Source organism: Mesoplodon densirostris, chromosome 16 (assembly GCF_025265405.1).
Source record: "Mesoplodon densirostris isolate mMesDen1 chromosome 16, mMesDen1 primary haplotype, whole genome shotgun sequence".
In the NCBI taxonomy this organism is placed as follows: domain Eukaryota; kingdom Metazoa; phylum Chordata; class Mammalia; order Artiodactyla; family Ziphiidae; genus Mesoplodon; species Mesoplodon densirostris.
The window spans coordinates 29,709,468-29,725,977 of record NC_082676.1 but is presented as its reverse complement, the minus strand read 5'-3'; the positions used below and the strand labels follow the sequence as shown (position 1 = coordinate 29,725,977).

Sequence of the window (16,510 nt, the reverse complement as noted above, 5' to 3'; positions counted from 1 at the left end):
CTATTGGTCCAAGTCCTGAGCATGGCTTGGGTGAGACATGGAGGTGAGGAGGCCCACGAGGCTCAGCAGTGTGGAGAAAAGCAGCAGGAAGGAGGCCATGAAAAGCAGGGTAGGGAGGGCACTGAGCACCAGCAGCAGGACAGCCGGCAGCAGATGGAGCCACGCTGCAGCTGCCACGGGCCACGAGGAGCTCAGCAGGTGGGAGCCAGTGGTGAAGAGCGTGTGGCACAGCATCAGCACCAGCAGCAGGTAGAGGATCCCCTCTAGACCCCACAGCACATGCTGCAGCGGTTGTCGCCAGCCTGATGTGGTCCACCACTGGGTCCAGCTCAGGGGCACATGGCACACGCACCAGCGCACCCAGCCCTCCCGCGTGACCCAGGCCGACCAGGGCACCGCACGCTGTGGCCCCTCGCCAGCCCCGATGGCATGTGTCTCCGCTCGCGGCTGCTGCATCACCGCTGGTGCACCTGGGGAGAGGGCCACGCCAGCTGCAGGAGCAGCCCTGGAGATGCCTGGCACCTCAGGGTGGGTGAGAGCGCAGGGGTCAGGAGGGTACCAGCATGGGTGTGGTGGGGCTTTGAGCTGGGGCATGGGTCTTACCTCTGGGCAGAGCCACCTAGGTCATGTTGCTTCCTGCAGCGCCCAGCCAGAGTTGAGCCCCCACTCTCACTGCCCCCACCCGTCCCAAAGGAGCCCCATTGTGACCTGGGCTGTGTGGGGGGCGTCCAGCCAAGAGAGGAAACACTGCAGGATGTGAGGCTTACCTGAGCCTCTTTCATGGACCCTCCGGGCTGGCAGGGGAGCCTGGTGAGCCCACAGATGTAGCTTCTCATGTTTTCTTGTGGAAAGACCTCTCTGGATCCCTCCCTTCCCTGCTGGCCGATATCCAGTCACACTCCACTCTCTTGTAGTTCTTTCTCTCTGGACCCTCCTTCTCTAGAATCACAGTGGAGGCCAGAATAGCGACCCCTAACCTAGAGGTTCTGAGGTGGCTCCCATTCCCTGCACTGGGCTCCCTGTCCCTTATCTCACTTATTACTGATGCCCTCGGACTCAGACCTAGGTATCTACTGTCCACATTGTGGGGAGACCTCAGAGGTCCCCCAAGGTAGGTGCAGGTTGGGGGATAAAGGAGTATCCTCCCACCTTCCCAGACCAGGGTGGAGGAAAGGAGGCCTGAGGAAGCAGCATGGTCAGTGTATTTCCGAAGGGCATTCAGGCCCAAGGATAGAGGCAGAAAGCCAGGGCAAGCAGGGCCAAGGGCATGCCGGCTCCCAGGAGTAGCCCCAGGCCCACGAGCAGCAGCAGCAGAGCCTCCTGGAGGCGAGTCGTCCTGTGACTGCCACCGTGGGCAGGAGTGGAGCCTCCTGCTGCCCTGGACCCTTGCCGGCCCCCTGACTCTGGCCCCCTGTGAGATGTGTGTGCTGTGGCCAGCTGGGACCTGCAGGCTTGTGGAGAGAAAGGGTGGCAGCTGGGCTTTGGGAGGTTGACCCCTTGCTCACCTGTCCAACCTGCCAGGCTGCTGTCTGCTTACCGGTGGAGCAGGTCGAAGGCCAGGAAGCTGACCAGTAGCGGCAGCGGAGAGGCTGGGCCAGCTGTGGAAAAGACTGCCCGAATTGTCAGCCCCAGTGCCCCTAGCCCTAGGACACTGTCCAGGACCTGGGCCTGGCTAGGGCCCCAGGGGGACACACATGGGCCCACTGGGCTACCGATCCCTCCCCAGCACCCACGCCCCTGGAAGGGACTGGGACAGGATAAGCAAGGGCTTCGGGCCTGGGTAAGCAGAGGCGGGTCTTGGAGGGAGGTGGAGGTTACAGGAAGGACCAGGGCTGGGAAGGAGTATGGGGGGGAGGACCATGGGAGGGGGTGGGGCCCTGGCAGACACTCAAGGGTGAGCTCAGGCAGTGGGGAGCTGGGCTCCTGAGAAATCTCCCCCTCCCCACGCACCCACCCACCAAACCCTCCTCACCCCCTCCCACTTCAGTCAGCCATTCTGGTGGGTTGGGCGGCTGGAGCATTGTGACCTACTGCCAGGTGGGGACCTGGGGTAAGGAGCAGGCTAATGGTGGCTCTGGCCTCATAAGTAGCGGGTGGCTTAGGCAGTTTAGCCAAAGGGAGGTCTGACTTTTGAGAGCTAAGACTAATCCTCTTGTCTTTGCTAATTCTCCGCCCTAGGGCCCTCCGGTGGGGATTTGAGTTGCCAGGAAGGCATTATAACCCCATCACCACCTGGGCAGCTTACCATGGGAGGAAGGGCTGCTTTGTCTCACGGGTTCCCGGGGCTGGGTGTCCAGGGGCAAGTCACTCAATCTGTCTGTCCCCAGCTCTCTCCCCTGAAAGTCGGGTGAGGCCTGTGGGCTCTTGTGGGGGATTTTTCAGAACTGCAGTCCTGGAATGCAGAGATAGACTCTGCCAGGAAGCAACCAGAGGCTTTCTGGGGCAGGGCTCCCACATGACCTACTAAATGGGGGTGGGGCAGGAAGGGGCTGTTTAGCTGTTTCAAGCATTGTTGTTTGTGGGAGGTGTTCTGGATACTGGCATTCCAGAAATGGCACAGAGAATGTGACTGTAAGAGGGCTACAAATAGTAACCCCAAAATTGGAGGTTAAGGTTACCCTCCAAGAATGAAATTAAGGAAAATGAACATGTATGAAGGGATTGGTCACCTGGAAAAGAAACCTATCTCCACTAATAATCTGTAAATGGCTACAGAGGTTCAGTTTAGTGACTTGAGAGGCAAGAGTGGAAATGGGTCATAACTGAGAGAACTTAATCCTTGTTCACATATCATACTTCGAAGGAAAACTGATGGAGGAAGGGGTAGGGGGACAGTGACCATACAGGCCCTAGGAGAGGAGGAGACAGAGCAAGGGTCCGGCTGCATATCTGCCTCCAGGGGATTCTGTTCAAAGATTCAAGCCTGGTGACCTTGACATCTTTGGTGGTGATGAGCTCGACAGCCATAGAGCCAATGCCACCAGCCCTTGGGACCATTCATTGATTGCCTTTTTCTGAGTCTTCCCAGAGCAATAAAGCAATGCCCACAAAATTCTGAGAGAAAATGATTTACAACCTAGTAACATATCTGTCTAAACGATTATCAAGTATGAGGATAGAATAAAGACATTTTAAGCCAAACAAGGTTTCAAAAACTTGACCTTGCATACACTCTTTCTTAGGAAGCTACTGGAGCATGTGCTTCAGAAAAATAAGGAACTAAACTAAGAAAGAAGTGAGGCTAAACACAGGAGAGTGGTGATGAGAAAGACCTGGGACGTCAGCTATGTTTCCAGGTAAAGAAAGCAAGCAACCCAGCCTGGAATCAAAAGATAGATGCTCCAGGAGGGATGTCTCCAGAAGAAAATGAAACTGATTATCTGCTGTTTTTGTTTGTTTGTTTGTTTGTTTGTTTTTGCGGTACGCAGGCCTCTCATTGTTGTGGCCTCTCCCATTGCGGAGCACAGGCTCTGGACGCGCAGGCTCAGCGGCCATGGCTCACGGGCCCAGCCGCTCCGCGGCATGTGGGATCTTCCCTGACCGGGGCACGAACCCGTGTCCCCTGCATCGGCAGGCGGACTCTCAACCACTGTGCCACCAGGGAAGCCCCGTTTGTTTTTTTTTTAATTTATTTATTTTTGGCTACATTGGGTCTTTGTTGCTGTATGAGGGCTTCTCATTGCAGTGGCTTCTCCTGTTGCAGAGCACGGGCTCTAGGCACGCGGGCTTCAGTAGTTGTGGCACGCGGGCTCAGCTACTCTGCAGCATGTGGGATCCTCCTAGACCAGGGCTCGAACCCGCGTCCCCTGCATTGGCAGGTGGATTCTTAACCACTGCGCCACCAGGGAAGTCCCTATCTGCTGTTTTTAGACATATGCAAAATGTTTAGTTCTGTTGGAACCTTTGGGATTGAATTAGCAACTAGTGCCTTGAAGACCAAGCAAATGATAAAACAAAATAATTGCTAACTCCAGGGAACAAAAAAAGTTGAACAATAATCTTTACATGGTCATAATATGAGCACTGAATATTGACTCCAGTGATTTAGTTCTTTTGGGAGGATGGCAGGAGGAAACGTGTATGTGTATTTTGGTGTATGTTGGGGGGAGGGGTGGTAGGAAAGCTAAATCCTTAATTCCATAGCAGGAAATCCACAGATAACATCTAAACATAAAAATCCAAGAAATAGCAATAGAAGCATAAAGGTAAATACAAGAAGGGATAACAAACAGAACTAAAAGTGGTTGACTTGAGAATAGAGAAGCATAGAAAAGAATCTTCTGTTACAGACCTATATGTGATTTACCTTTAAAATTATATTCTGCATGGACTTCCCTGGTGGTCCAGTGAATAAGACTCCACACTCCCAATGCAGGGGGCCCAGGTTCGATCCCTGGTTGGGGAACTAGATCCTGCATGCATGCCACAACTAAGACTCCGCATGCTGCAACTAAGAAGTTTGCATGCCGCAACTGAAGATCCTGCGTGCCTCAACTAAGACCTGGTGCAGCCAAAACAAACAAACAAACAAACAAATAAATATTTTTAAAAGGTCTTAAAAATTATATTCTGTAGTATTTCGATTAAAATGATTTCGTTTAAAACAAGCAAATCAATATAGGGTCCTTTGGTGGAGATCAGGAATATACCCTCCCAGGATTAATGAAATACCAATTTCCTAATGTTACGTGGATGACCTCTTACGGCTTGAGATAAAATTTCCAGTAACAGCATCAAACACCGTCAAACTCAGAAAGCTGTGAGTCTCATGCATTTTAGATGGAGTTGCTCTAAACCTCCATCTAGTGCTTCTCAGCCCACCTGAATCTCCTGGGGTTGAATCCTCTGGGGACCTTTTTAAAATGCAGATTCTGATATAGTAGGTCTCGGCAGGGATTCTGCATTTCTAACAAGCTCCCAGGGGATGCTGATGCTGTTGGTCCTCGGCCACACTTTGAGGAGTAAGGCTCTAGAAGACATTGATGTACAAAAGAGAGATAGCTGGGGGAGGTAGTGGTGAGGGGAGACGGGCACGTGGGGAGATGCCTCTAGGTGCCACAGGAGTCCCCATCAAAGCTCACCTGCATCATAGGGAGAGCACTTAGTGGGGAGTGAGTACCAGGGACAGGAGATTAGGAGGCACAGAGAGGCAGCAGATTTGCCTACTTCTCAATTTACAGCCAGACACATAGCCTCCTCTCTTCTCTTGATAATGTTTTATTCCATCTAAGTATGTGGGAGCAAGAGGACTGTGTTAAGCTATTTCCCTACTTTTAATTCATCTGGTAGTGGCCTCCAGGAACCACATATTATCTCACTTCACAGCAACCCAAAGAGGAAGATATTATTGTTCCCATTTTACAGGTGAGAAAACTGAGGCTCGGAGAGGTAAAATTACCGTCCAAGGATACGCAAACAAAATGAACAGCAGAAGTGGGATGTGACATTAAGCCTGTGTGGCACCAAAGTCATCTATCGTCTCTGCCTCCAGCCACCTGACCACACTGGGGAGCAGCCAGGAGGGTCCCAGACCATCCCTTAAGCCAAAATCCCTTTGGGGCAGGTATCTCCACCCAGTCCAGCTCAGTCTTGCTCATTTCTGATTTGCAACATATCCTTGCTCTCGGGAGGCCACGAAAAAGCCTCCACCTGGCTCCCAGGGCTAGAGATCTGGCTGTGCAAGTACCTGCACCCTGGAAGCCGCCACCTCTAGACCCTGCTTCCGGACTTGATGCCTTTGCAGCTCTAGGCAACCAAATAGCAAGGGTTAAAGGCAGCAGCTGAGCAGGGAGAACAGAAGGGATGAGCAAGTTAGAAGGGGCGTGAGAAGGTGGGAGATTGGTGGGAGATGGCCAGCATGCCCCATCCCACCAGTCTCTTTGGGGGCAGGTCTCCCAGTTCATTGCTGGCCAACTCCTCTCCTGTAAAACCTGGCACTGTTGAGGAGGCCAGCTTCCCTCCAGCCCTGCTGGGTCCCCTCTAACCTTGAACATATTATACACATACTTTTTGAGCACTGACTAGAGACCAAGCACTGTTCTAGGCCCTGAGGTACAGCTGTGAACATTTGGGTGCAAAAGGCTTTTGTGGGGTTGCTTACCTTCTGCTGGGTGGGAGTGGGAACCCAGACAAAGAACACATGATAAATAACACAAGATATATTCAGAGAGGGTTGAGTACCTTGAATCAATAACACAACAAGAGTGAGAGGATATAGTACGTGTGGAGGCTGGAGTTTACTTTTGTCAGAATGGTCAGGGAAGTAAGTAACATTGAAAGGCCAGCTGAGTGATAGGATGCAAATTTGATGAATCAGTGCAAAGGCCCTGAGGCTGGATGAGGCTGGTGCATTGGAGGAACAGCTAGAATGCCTGTGTGGCTGGAGAGATATGAGCCAGGAGGAGAACACAGGGAGATGAGGTGGGAAAGGTGTGGGTGGGGAAGAACATTTTCAGGAATAGCCTGGAAGGTGAACCCACTAGGACAATTTGGCTGCGGTGTAGGGAAGGGCTTGGAGGAGGTGGGAGCCTCAGGAGGCTGACCTGTCCTAGCCAGGTTCTGCCCTGACCCTCTCACACCACTCTGTGAAACTTGGATGGATGAGGGTGGGGCCAGGGAAGTGGGCAGACTGGGTTTTGGCGGGAGATGGAGCAGTCCTCAGGACTTGTACAGACCCGCTTCTAGCTCCACAGAGCCTCTCCCTGCCTCCCACCTCTGCGAAGCCTGGGGCCGCAGTACCGTCTTTCTGCCGCTGACTCGGCCCGGCGCTTCGGGGACCCTGCGCTTCGGCACGCCTTCCTTGAATTTTTCTAGATCCTCCTCTGGTGACTGGGACCCGGCAGTGGTGTCCAGGCGGGGCGCTCTAAGGCGGGAGCAGGACCTGCGGGGGCCCTGTCCCAGTTACTCCCTTTCGGGGGTTCTCTACCCAGAGCGCATGGGGTGGACCAAATGCCTTGAGGAGCTCCGGGACTCGAGTCTATGAGATGGTTCTTACTGGGGGTGGGTCTCAGTTCCAGGATCTCCTTTTGAGAGATCCGACGAGATTGGTGCTGACACGCTGATTTAGGGTAATTCAAATTGTTCACATGGGTAGTGACCTTGCAAAAAACATTTGCTCAGGGGTCCCGCGCACTCCGGAGGATTCCCAGCCACCTCTGGGCATCTCTTCTTACTTGGGGATGGCAGTGTCTCCCTGGCGGGATCCTTGCAAGGGCAAAGCACCGGCCAGAGGCGCACAGTGAACGAATGCCTTCCTTCTGGGGAGGCGACCCTGGCGTGGGGGAGCCAAAGGGGACCTCGGAGGGGGATGGGGAGGGTCCTGCGCTCTGGAATCCCGGGGTCGGTGGTGGTCCCGAAGACACAGACCCAGGGCTGCCGGCTCCCAGAGGAGAGTGAGGCGGGGGAGGGCAGGACATGCATCAGCCTCGCCCTCCACCCCGGCTCGGATGCCTCTCCTCGGATTATGTAACTCCGGAACGTGGCAGCCGGGTGAGCGAAGGACGGGAGGCTGGGGAAAGGAAGAGAGAGGAGAGGCGGGGCGCCGTGGTGGTGGGGTGGGAAGCACCGCCTCTAGCTGGGCCCCTTGGGTGTCCTTCAGAAGGATTCCTGGAGAGCCAGCCCTCCCCCACCCCGTACCCCAGCCGCCGCCTCAGTTTCCTCTCACCCTTCTTTCCGTCCCACCCGTCCTGGCAGGGGATTCTGACTGGATAGATTTCCCTCTCGGGTTGTAGTTTCCTCCCCAGAGTTCTCGGCTTCACTACCTAGGCTAAGTCAATTAGCCGCCCTGAGCCTCAGTTTACCAGTTTGTAAGATGAGATTTGTCTGAGAGGCCACGGGTAAAGCGCCTGGCACGGGGCATGGTACACAGTAAGTGCCCACTGTGGGACGGGCGCACAGGATCGCGTGGAATCCAGGGTGCAGGGTCTTTGCCGAGAGAGGCGGGTGAGTTAGGTGCGGGGGGTTGGGGCGCGGGGCAGAGAGGGAGGGGGAGGGTCGGCGGGTGCGGAGACCCTGGGCTGCAGCCCTGGCCCCTCCCCGCCCCTTCCTTCCTCTCCCCTCAGCTGCCCACCCCTCGGCTCCTGGGTCCGAGGCCAACTAGCGGGCTGTGGGCGTGTCGAAGGCCGCAGGGGGCGTGCGGCGGCGGCAGGAAGGGGCGGGGGGCTCCCGAGCCCCAGCAGGAAGAGGCGAACCCACCGGCCATCGCGGGCCCAGCGCGTGTACTCGCTTTGGACCCCGCCATGTGGGGTCTCCTGCTCGCCTTGGCCACTTTCGCGCCTGCCGTCGGGGTGAATCTGGGGGCGTCCGGCGCCTCGGTGCTGGGCCTGGCGTCGCCCGCGACCCCCGAGGCCCCGGTCTCGACCCCGGCCCCGCGTAGCAGCCAGGCAGAGCTGTCCGCAGGGAACAAGAACGGTGAGCTCCCGACCCACGGCCCGCTTCTTCCGCGGGCCGGTTGTCCCACTCCTCCGCCTCCCGTGTGGCGACCCCTCCCCAGCACGCGCACACACACCCCACACACGCCACACTCCGTGCCCAGCGCCTGTGTGGCGACCCTTCCCCACGCACACACACTCCCTGCCCAGTACAATGGCTGCTGAGTCAGCAGCCCCAGTTCCCTGCCAAACCAACTCAACAGCCCTGGGACAGGAGCCAGTGGGATACTGCCTCTTCCAGCCCCAGACTTTCCCTTTTCACAGATGAGGAAACTGAGGCCAGAGCCAGGAGGAGGGGAGAAAGAGGTGCAGACAAAGGAGGAGGGTGCAGAGCAAGACTGTGAGGAAGAGCTTGAGGGCAGGCGCTGGAAGGAAAGAACCGAGGAAGGGAAGAGCGCTCTGCCAGGAGGAGCGCGGCGCTGCCTGGGGAAGGGACGGGGAAGGCCGCCTGACTTCCCACCTTTTCAGATGCGGGAGTAAGAGAGGAGGAAAGCAAGGGGATTGGCAGCCTAGGAGGGCTTCTTGGGAGAGGCAAGTGGAACTGGTCCTGAAGGTATCTCTGAATTAGGAAGAGCTGAAGAGGAGGGCAGCCAAGAAGGAAACGGTCTGTGCAAAGGCACTGGGCACCTAACACAAAAATGTACAGCATGTTCTAGGGGCATCTGTGGAGCTAGGCTGGGTGGGGAACTAGTGGCACCTGCCCTGTGCAATGAATGCTTTGTACTGAAGGGCAGGCAGGGCAGGGGTCCAGCTCTGGAAAGCCTGAGCACCCGGGAAGACATGGATTTGAGGACAGGACATCTCAGCTCAGACGGCAGACATAATGATGGAGGTGGTACAGAGGCTTTGGGGCATGAGACCGAGTCTGGAGCTAAGGAAGGCTCCTTGAAGTGTATCTGGGCTGAGATGCAAAGGAAGAATGGGAATTAGGCAATAAAATCAAAGGTGGTGGATGACAGGGAAGGGGACAGCCGGGCAAAGAAGGACTTAAAGAACCAAATTCAGCTCTTTGGAGTAAGCAGATAGTTCCTAGTGGCAGTGTAGCTTTCTATTGGTGAGGGCCAAGCCATCAGAGGGGAGAAGGAATCAAGGAAGTGGCCGGAGAAGTAGGTTGGGGGTCAGCCTGCGGGCCTTTAAGTCCATGCCAAGGTTCTTGGATATGTGTGGTGGGGCCTGTTGTGGACTTGCAGGATTTCTTGGGCTGGCAGACCTCTCCATCTGGGGTTTCGTGTCATCCTTTCCCTCCCTGGTGCTCGGCCTCTTTGGTCCCCAGGGACCTCAGAACAGCATGTCCGGATTCGAGTCATCAAGAAGAAAAAGATCATCATGAAGAAGCGAAAGAAGCTAACTCCCCCCAGACCCCCGGCGACTGCCAGGGCTTCAGTGACCACCAGCCCTGCAAGGACCCTTGACCTCCCCGAGAAGCAAGAACCAGGTACCACCGTTCCAGGGGCCCTGTCCAGACTTGCAGTCTCTGGGGCACAAACTAATGTAGCTCTTGGTCTCCTGGGCATAGACATGCCCCGAGCCTGTCCAACACACTGGCAAGCTTAGGCTCAGCTTCCTACGTGCCCTGACCACTCTTTCTCTGGTCCCATTTTACTGCTTTGTCCCTGTCCCAGACTGTCCCCCTTTGGGCCTGGAGTCCCTGCGAGTTTCAGATAACCAGCTCGATGCATCTAGCAGCCAGTCCTTTGGTCTTGGACCACACCGAGGACGGCTCAACATCCAGGTTAGCAAGGCAACCCCTAGGACCTCCTTACTTGCCCCTTCCACCTTCGGTTAAGGCTTACCCCATACTGCCTACCTGGTTCTGATTACTATGTCCTGTTCCCACAGTCAGGCCTGGAGGATGGTGATCTTTATGATGGGGCCTGGTGTGCCGAGCAGCAGGATGCCGAGCCATGGCTTCAGGTGGATGCTAGGCACCCCACCCGCTTCTCAGGCATTATCACACAGGGCAGGAACTCCATCTGGAGGTGAGGCAGGATATCTCCAGACCAGGGAAGTCATGGGCAGACTCAGGAGGACTGGGGTGGGAGTCCTGGGAGCCACCCATGATCTCTACCCATCTTTCCTGCCAGGTATGACTGGGTCACATCATACAAGGTCCAGTTCAGCAATGACAGTCTTGCCTGGTGGGGGAGTAAGAATCGCAGCAGTGGGATGGACGCGGTGAGAGGTCCCATGGTGGCTGGGGCCCTCTATGCTGGGAGTTGGGCTCCTGGCCCACTGTAGGGTGCTGGGCTGGGCTGGGGCTCCTCCGAGGACAAGGAACAGGTGTCCACTTGGGTATCCCAGGAGAAAGGGGGTTGTTGTCAGGATGGGTGGCACCCAGCAGACAGCCTTGGATCATGCCTGTATCCTCCCCAAATACTTTCTCCATGCCACAGCCTCCTGCTGGAACACCCTTTCTGGTGATGGGCCCCTGGTCCTTGCATCACTTCTCACCTCCTCATACCTCTGGCTTCCCCATCTCAATGACCCCTTTTTACCCCAGGCTACAGTGTGGGGTCCTAGCCAGCTCCAGGATTGGCTGCTCTTGAGTCACATGGCCATATTGGTCTAATGAGCTGTGACCAAAATGGAAAGCGTGGCCGCCTAGGGCTGCCTGCTGGCAAAGGCTGTGGGCAGCGGTCTGTGTTTGACACAGTGGGCAAGTCTCCAGCTGAGCCTACAGGGGTGGATTTTTTAGTGAGCTCAGCGGCCTGAGCTCCTCCCCTGGGCCTTCTGCCAGGCTGCTGGGGTTCAAGCCACCCTTACAAAGGACTTGATGCCCCCAGGTATTTCCTGCCAATTCGGACCCAGAGACACCAGTGTTGAACCTCCTGCCTGAGCCGCAGGTGGCCCGTTTCATTCGCGTGCTGCCCCAGAGCTGGCTCCAGGGAGGTGCATCCTGTCTCCGGGCAGAGATCCTGGCCTGCCCGGTCTCAGGTGGGCTGTAAGACAAGGGTTGGATGGGCGGGGCGCACCCTCCACTGGGAACTCCCCCGTTATTGGGAACTCATCCTCTACCAGATCCTAATGGTCTATTCCCTGAGGTCCCTGTGCTGGGATCCTCCGACACACTGGACTTCCGGCATCATGATTATAAAGCCATGAGGAAGGTAACCCCTATGACCCAGGAGGGAGTTTCTGCCCATCTCAGGTCCCCCGCCTACCAGGGCATAACTGGCTGTGATTGCCCTCATGTCCTCCCTCATCTCACCCTCCTGTTGACCCCTAAACTGCCCCAATTTCCCTTGTTATGGCACCTCCCTTATTCTGACCCTTCCTTCTGGTCTGCTGCCCACTCCTATACTGTGCCGTGGTGTCCCCATCTGTATGGGCCACCACAAGCTTTTGAAGTCCTTCCGTGGCCACATGTGTCTGACCCCTGGGTCTGATCCTCCCATGCCCTGCACCATGGGAGGTGCACTCCGCTCCCCAGCTGATGAAGCAGGTGAACGAGCAATGCCCCAACATCACCCGCGTCTACAGCATCGGGAGGAGCCACCAGGGCCTGAAGCTGTATGTGATGGAAATGTCGGACCAGCCTGGGGAGCATGAGCTGGGTACTGGCAGGTGGGGTGGGAGAGGTGGGCACAGCGGCGGGGAGGGGCAGGGGCACGAGCCAGTTGCAAGCACCTGTGTGCTCCCAGGAGAGCCTGAGGTGCGCTACGTGGCCGGCATGCATGGGAATGAGGCCCTGGGGCGGGAGTTGCTCCTGCTCCTAATGCAGTTCCTGTGCCGTGAGTTCCTGAGAGGGGACCCGCGGGTGACCCGGCTGCTCACCGAGACGCGCATTCACCTGCTGCCCTCCATGAACCCTGACGGCTATGAGACTGCCTTCCACCGGGTAGGCCACTTGGCCCGAGGGCCAGCCTGCTCCTTCTGTCGTGGTGCCCGGAGCCTGCTTGGCTTGAACAAACCTCTTCCCTGGCAGGGCTCGGAGCTGGTGGGCTGGGCAGAGGGCCGCTGGAACCATCAGGGCATTGACCTTAACCATAATTTTGCTGACCTCAACACACCACTGTGGGAAGCAGAGGATGATGGGCTGGTGCCTGACACTGTCCCCAACCATCACCTGCCACTGCCTACTTACTACACCCTGCCCAATGCCACTGTGAGTATTCTGGGGGCAGTGGTGGAGGGCCACCCTAGGGGCCTTTGTCTCTGTCTCCCACCCCCCTGACCTGCCCTTGTCCAGGTGGCTCCTGAAACGCGGGCAGTGATCAAGTGGATGGAGCGGATCCCTTTTGTGCTAAGTGCCAACCTCCACGGGGGTGAGCTCGTGGTGTCCTACCCCTTCGACATGACTCGGACTCCGTGGGCTGCCCGTGAACTCACGCCCACCCCAGATGAGGCAGTGTTTCGCTGGCTCAGCACTGTCTATGCTGGCACTAATTGGGCAATGCAGGACCCAGATCGCCGACCCTGCCACTACCAGGACTTCTCTTTGTATGGCAACATCATCAACGGAGCTGACTGGCACACAGTTCCTGGAAGTATGTGCCCAAGGGTGGGGTTAGCTCCGTCCCCATAACTGCCCAATAAGACAGTCTGCTCTCACATAACCAGTGGTGTCAACTGTCACCAGGAAGTGTCTCCCAGAGGAGGGCACCAGGAGGGCAGGGCTCCCATCCCGCCCCTTTAGGCTCCAGTGTCTGCGGTACCCCTAGGCATGAATGACTTCAGCTACCTACACACCAACTGCTTTGAGGTCACTGTGGAGCTGTCCTGTGACAAGTTCCCTCACGAGAACGAGCTGCCCCAGGAGTGGGAGAACAACAAAGATGCCCTTCTCACCTACCTGGAACAGGTCGGACCTGAATCCCCTCTGTGCCCAGCCTGCCCGAGTCACTCCTGACTGGTCTCTTCTCCATGTTGATGCAGCTCCCAATAGGAGCTGAGCCTAAGGTCAGGCTGAGCATTCTGACTCACAGGTGCCATGGGTCACACTCACTCAGCATCATATTGACTTGGAGGGATACAGGACAGGAATCACAGTTTGCCAGCGGGGTGGTGTAAGACATTGTTAGCGGGTGGGAATAGACCTGACAGCAGTCCAGGCAGTTGTCCATAGAGCTGACCCAGAGCTGTTCTCAGAAAAGAGTCCGATTTTGCAAATGCAGGAAATGCCCTGGCATAGACACTTCACTTTTCACAGACCTCATGTACCTTGGAGTGACTCCGAAAGTATAGTTTCCAAGAGTTCTAAAACATAAGACCAATAACAAGAGTCACTCAACTCGGGAAAGCCCATAGATGTGCCCTCCTGCCAGGCATTTATAGTTCTCCCAATCCAGATGCAGTTTGTCAATCAGGAGATATTTTCACCAGAGGATTGTCACGTAGGAACAGAGTAGATGCACCACCTCTATCAAATTTGTGGGGAACAGAGCCAGAAAATGAACTGAAGGCCACATTTTCACACAGAAGGAAAGGGGTTTTGATAACCTTTTGCCACACAGGTGCGTATGGGCATTGCCGGAGTTGTGAAGGACAAGGACACGGAGATTGGGATTGCTGATGCTGTCATTGCCGTGGATGGGATTAACCATGATGTAACAACGGGTGGGTGTGTGGGGGAGGGGATGGGGGGAGGTGTGGGAGGCTTTAGCCGGGTCAGAAGCTGAGGACCACCGGACCCTGATCTTGCTTTTCACTCCTCCCAGCATGGGGCGGGGATTATTGGCGCCTGCTGACCCCAGGGGACTATGTGGTGACTGCCAGTGCTGAGGGCTACCACGCAGCGACTCGGAACTGCCGGGTCACCTTTGAAGAGGGCCCTGTGCCCTGCAATTTCCACCTCACCAAGACTCCCAAACAGAGACTTCGAGAGCTGCTGGCAGCTGGGGCCAAGGTGCCCCCGGACCTTCGGAGGCGGCTAGAGCGGCTGAGGGGACAGAATTAACACCTCTAGCTGAAGAGCCCCAGAGCCTTGGGCAGGCTGGACCTGTTCAGAACTGAAGGAGGGGGCACGGAGAGTTGGGAGGGAGGGACAAAGGGGGAAAGATGCTCAGGCTCATTAAAGCTATTTGACACCTAAGCCAATCTTCCTGTGGTCTCTGTCCCAGGTCCTCCACCTGGGCCAGGCCTCAGCTTCCCCGATCCTATTCTGCACACACTTGCATACTCATCAGTTGACTTCTGGAAAAATAGTGTGGGAAGAGGATCCCACCTGTGTTCTTCCTGAACCAGGGCTTGGCAGAGCAACTCTTCAATCCATCAACTTCTGTGGCAGACACCACTTGGTGCTGTGAAACATTCTGTAAGCACCTGCTCAGTGCCAAGCATGCAAGGAGTCAAGGGTAAACAGTGCCCATCAACCTCCTGAGGCTCCCAGTCAAGAGAGGGGACAAGTGTGCCAAGGTGGAGGCTGGATGCTGTGGGAGCAGAGACCAGGGAGGTGTACACATGGGAGTGAAATACAGTGCTGTGGGTCAGTCAGGGTGCAATAGAGGTGACGATTCTCGAAGTTTAGGTGGGAGGGGGGTATGGTGTCGGGGCATGGACAGGGACAGCTCCAAGGAGAAAACCAGAGATGGAACAGCTGAGAGCATTTGGGTTTGCTTCACCAGCCATTTTGGAGAGTGTTGGTAAATGACGGCATTCGACTCGTTTCTTTCAGACTGAAGGGGAAGTTATGTGTCGGTCAGTATCTTGCCAGGAAAATAACCCACTCTAGGTATTTCAAGAAGAGGGGAATTTAATGCTGGACATTGGGTATAAAGGTGTTGGAAGAGGGCTTCCCTGGTGGTAGAGCAGTTGAGAATCCACCTGTCAATGCAAGGGACACGGGTTTGAGCCCTGGTCCGGGAAGATCCCACATGCTGCAGAGCAGCTAGGCCCGGGCGCTACAACTACTGAGCCTGCGCTCTAGGGCCCGCAAGCCACAGCTACTGAGCCCATGCATCACAACTACTGAAGCCTGCACTCCTGGAGCCCGTGCTCCACAACAAGAGAAGCCACCACAATGAGAAGCCCGAGGACACAACTAGAGAAAGCCCGCATGCAACAACGAAGACCCAACACAGCCAAAAATAAATTTTTTAAAAAAGAAATATTCCAATGAATGAAACATACCAAATGTCAGTAATAAGCAAGACACATTCCTTTAGGGAAACTTAAAAAAAGTCCAGGGCTTCCCTGGTGGTGCAGTGGTTGAGAGTCTGCCTGCCGATGCAGGGGGACACGGGTTCGTGCCCCGGTCCAGGAAGATCCTACATGCTGCGGAGCAGCTGGGCCCGTGAGCCATGGCAGCTGAGCCTGCGCATCCGGAGCCTGTGCTCCGCAATGGGAGAGGCCACAACAGTGAGAGGCCTGCGTACCGCAAAAAAAAAAAAAAAAAAAAAAAAAAAAAAAAAAAAAAATCCAGTCTGTATATGCAAATAAAGCAAGGAAATGCAGTCTTAAAAAAAAAAAAAAGATGTTGGAAGAGCTGGATGAGAAAAAGGGAGAAGGGAGTTTTACTTAGAAATCAGGAAGCTAATAACACCCTTGGTTTGGGCTTTTTGTTAGTATTTTTTGGCTGTGTTGGGTCTTTGTTGCTGTGCGCGAGCTTTCTCTAGTTGTGGCGAGTGGGGGCTACTCTTGAGGTGCACGGGCTTCTCAGTGCGGTGGCTTCTCTTGTTGTGGAGCACAGGCTCTAGGTGTGCAGGCTTCAGTAGTTGTGGCGCGCAGGCTTAGTTGCTCCACGGCATGCGGGATCTTCCTGGACCAGGGCTCAAACCCGTGTGCCCTGCATTGGCAGGTGGATTCTTAACCACTGCGCAGCGAGGGAAATCCTGGTCTGGTGTTTATAAGCCTGATGTTGGTGCTGGTGCTGGAGCCCACAATCACCTGTGGCCACCAGTAGCCAGCTGTGATCACTTGTGGTCGCCTGCTGTGGCTGGAGTCAGAAAGATTTCTCCCTTCCTTCCACTTTCTAATCTCCAACCTATGAAGTCCACTGGCAAAATCTAACTGTAACCTAGTTTGCAAAGAAGTCCACAAAATGTAGTTTCCAGGCACCTTAAGCCCCCTGCAATTCAACAGAGAGCTTGCAAGGGCAGGAATGTGGCAAATACTAACAGGCAAACTATGGCACAAAGACATCC

General features: G+C 55.4%; 3 protein-coding genes across 3 annotated transcripts; 1 reads left to right on the top strand and 2 right to left on the bottom strand.

Moving 5' to 3' along the window:
* Positions 1-8,200, bottom strand: TMEM239 (transmembrane protein 239). Its single transcript, XM_060079188.1, has 6 exons — positions 8,069-8,200; positions 7,296-7,507; positions 6,713-6,862; positions 2,387-2,412; positions 613-649; positions 1-529 (listed from the first exon to the last, which is right to left on the bottom strand). The coding sequence occupies exons 1-6, from the start codon at positions 8,198-8,200 to the stop codon at positions 1-3; spliced, it is 1,086 nt and encodes a 361-aa protein (XP_059935171.1).
* C16H20orf141 (chromosome 16 C20orf141 homolog) lies at positions 1,219-2,021 on the bottom strand. Its single transcript, XM_060077721.1, is given in 5 exon segments — positions 1,219-1,328; positions 1,331-1,451; positions 1,534-1,715; positions 1,718-1,796; positions 1,959-2,021. Coding segments are annotated over 5 exon segments (555 nt in total).
* Positions 8,201-8,237: 37 nt separating the features above from the next.
* Positions 8,238-14,325, top strand: CPXM1 (carboxypeptidase X, M14 family member 1). Its single transcript, XM_060077848.1, has 14 exons — positions 8,238-8,409; positions 9,703-9,864; positions 10,052-10,161; positions 10,269-10,408; positions 10,514-10,604; positions 11,213-11,363; positions 11,448-11,536; positions 11,860-11,983; positions 12,071-12,267; positions 12,355-12,534; positions 12,619-12,916; positions 13,091-13,230; positions 13,883-13,985; positions 14,087-14,325. The coding sequence occupies exons 1-14, from the start codon at positions 8,238-8,240 to the stop codon at positions 14,323-14,325; spliced, it is 2,196 nt and encodes a 731-aa protein (XP_059933831.1).
* The last annotated feature ends 2,185 nt before the right edge of the window (positions 14,326-16,510 follow it).

Bases quoted from the DNA above. Each gene is read 5' to 3' on its own strand.
- TMEM239 (XM_060079188.1), bottom strand. From the start codon at position 8,200: ATGGCCGGTGGGTTCGCCTCTTCCTGCTGGGGCTCGGGAGCCCCCCGC. The intron at 650-2,386 runs AGTTCTGAAAAA...GCTCAACTCTGG, and splicing joins TCTCTGCATTCCAGGACTGC to CTGGGCGCTGCAGGAAGCAA. The intron at 530-612 runs TGCCCAGAGGTA...CGCTCTCACCCA, and splicing joins CAACATGACCTAGGTGGCTC to CCCTGAGGTGCCAGGCATCT.
- CPXM1 (XM_060077848.1), top strand. From the start codon at position 8,238: ATGTGGGGTCTCCTGCTCGCCTTGGCCACTTTCGCGCCTGCCGTCGGG. The intron at 8,410-9,702 runs GTGAGCTCCCGA...TTTGGTCCCCAG, and splicing joins GTCCGCAGGGAACAAGAACG to GGACCTCAGAACAGCATGTC. The intron at 12,917-13,090 runs GTATGTGCCCAA...CGGTACCCCTAG, and splicing joins CTGGCACACAGTTCCTGGAA to GCATGAATGACTTCAGCTAC.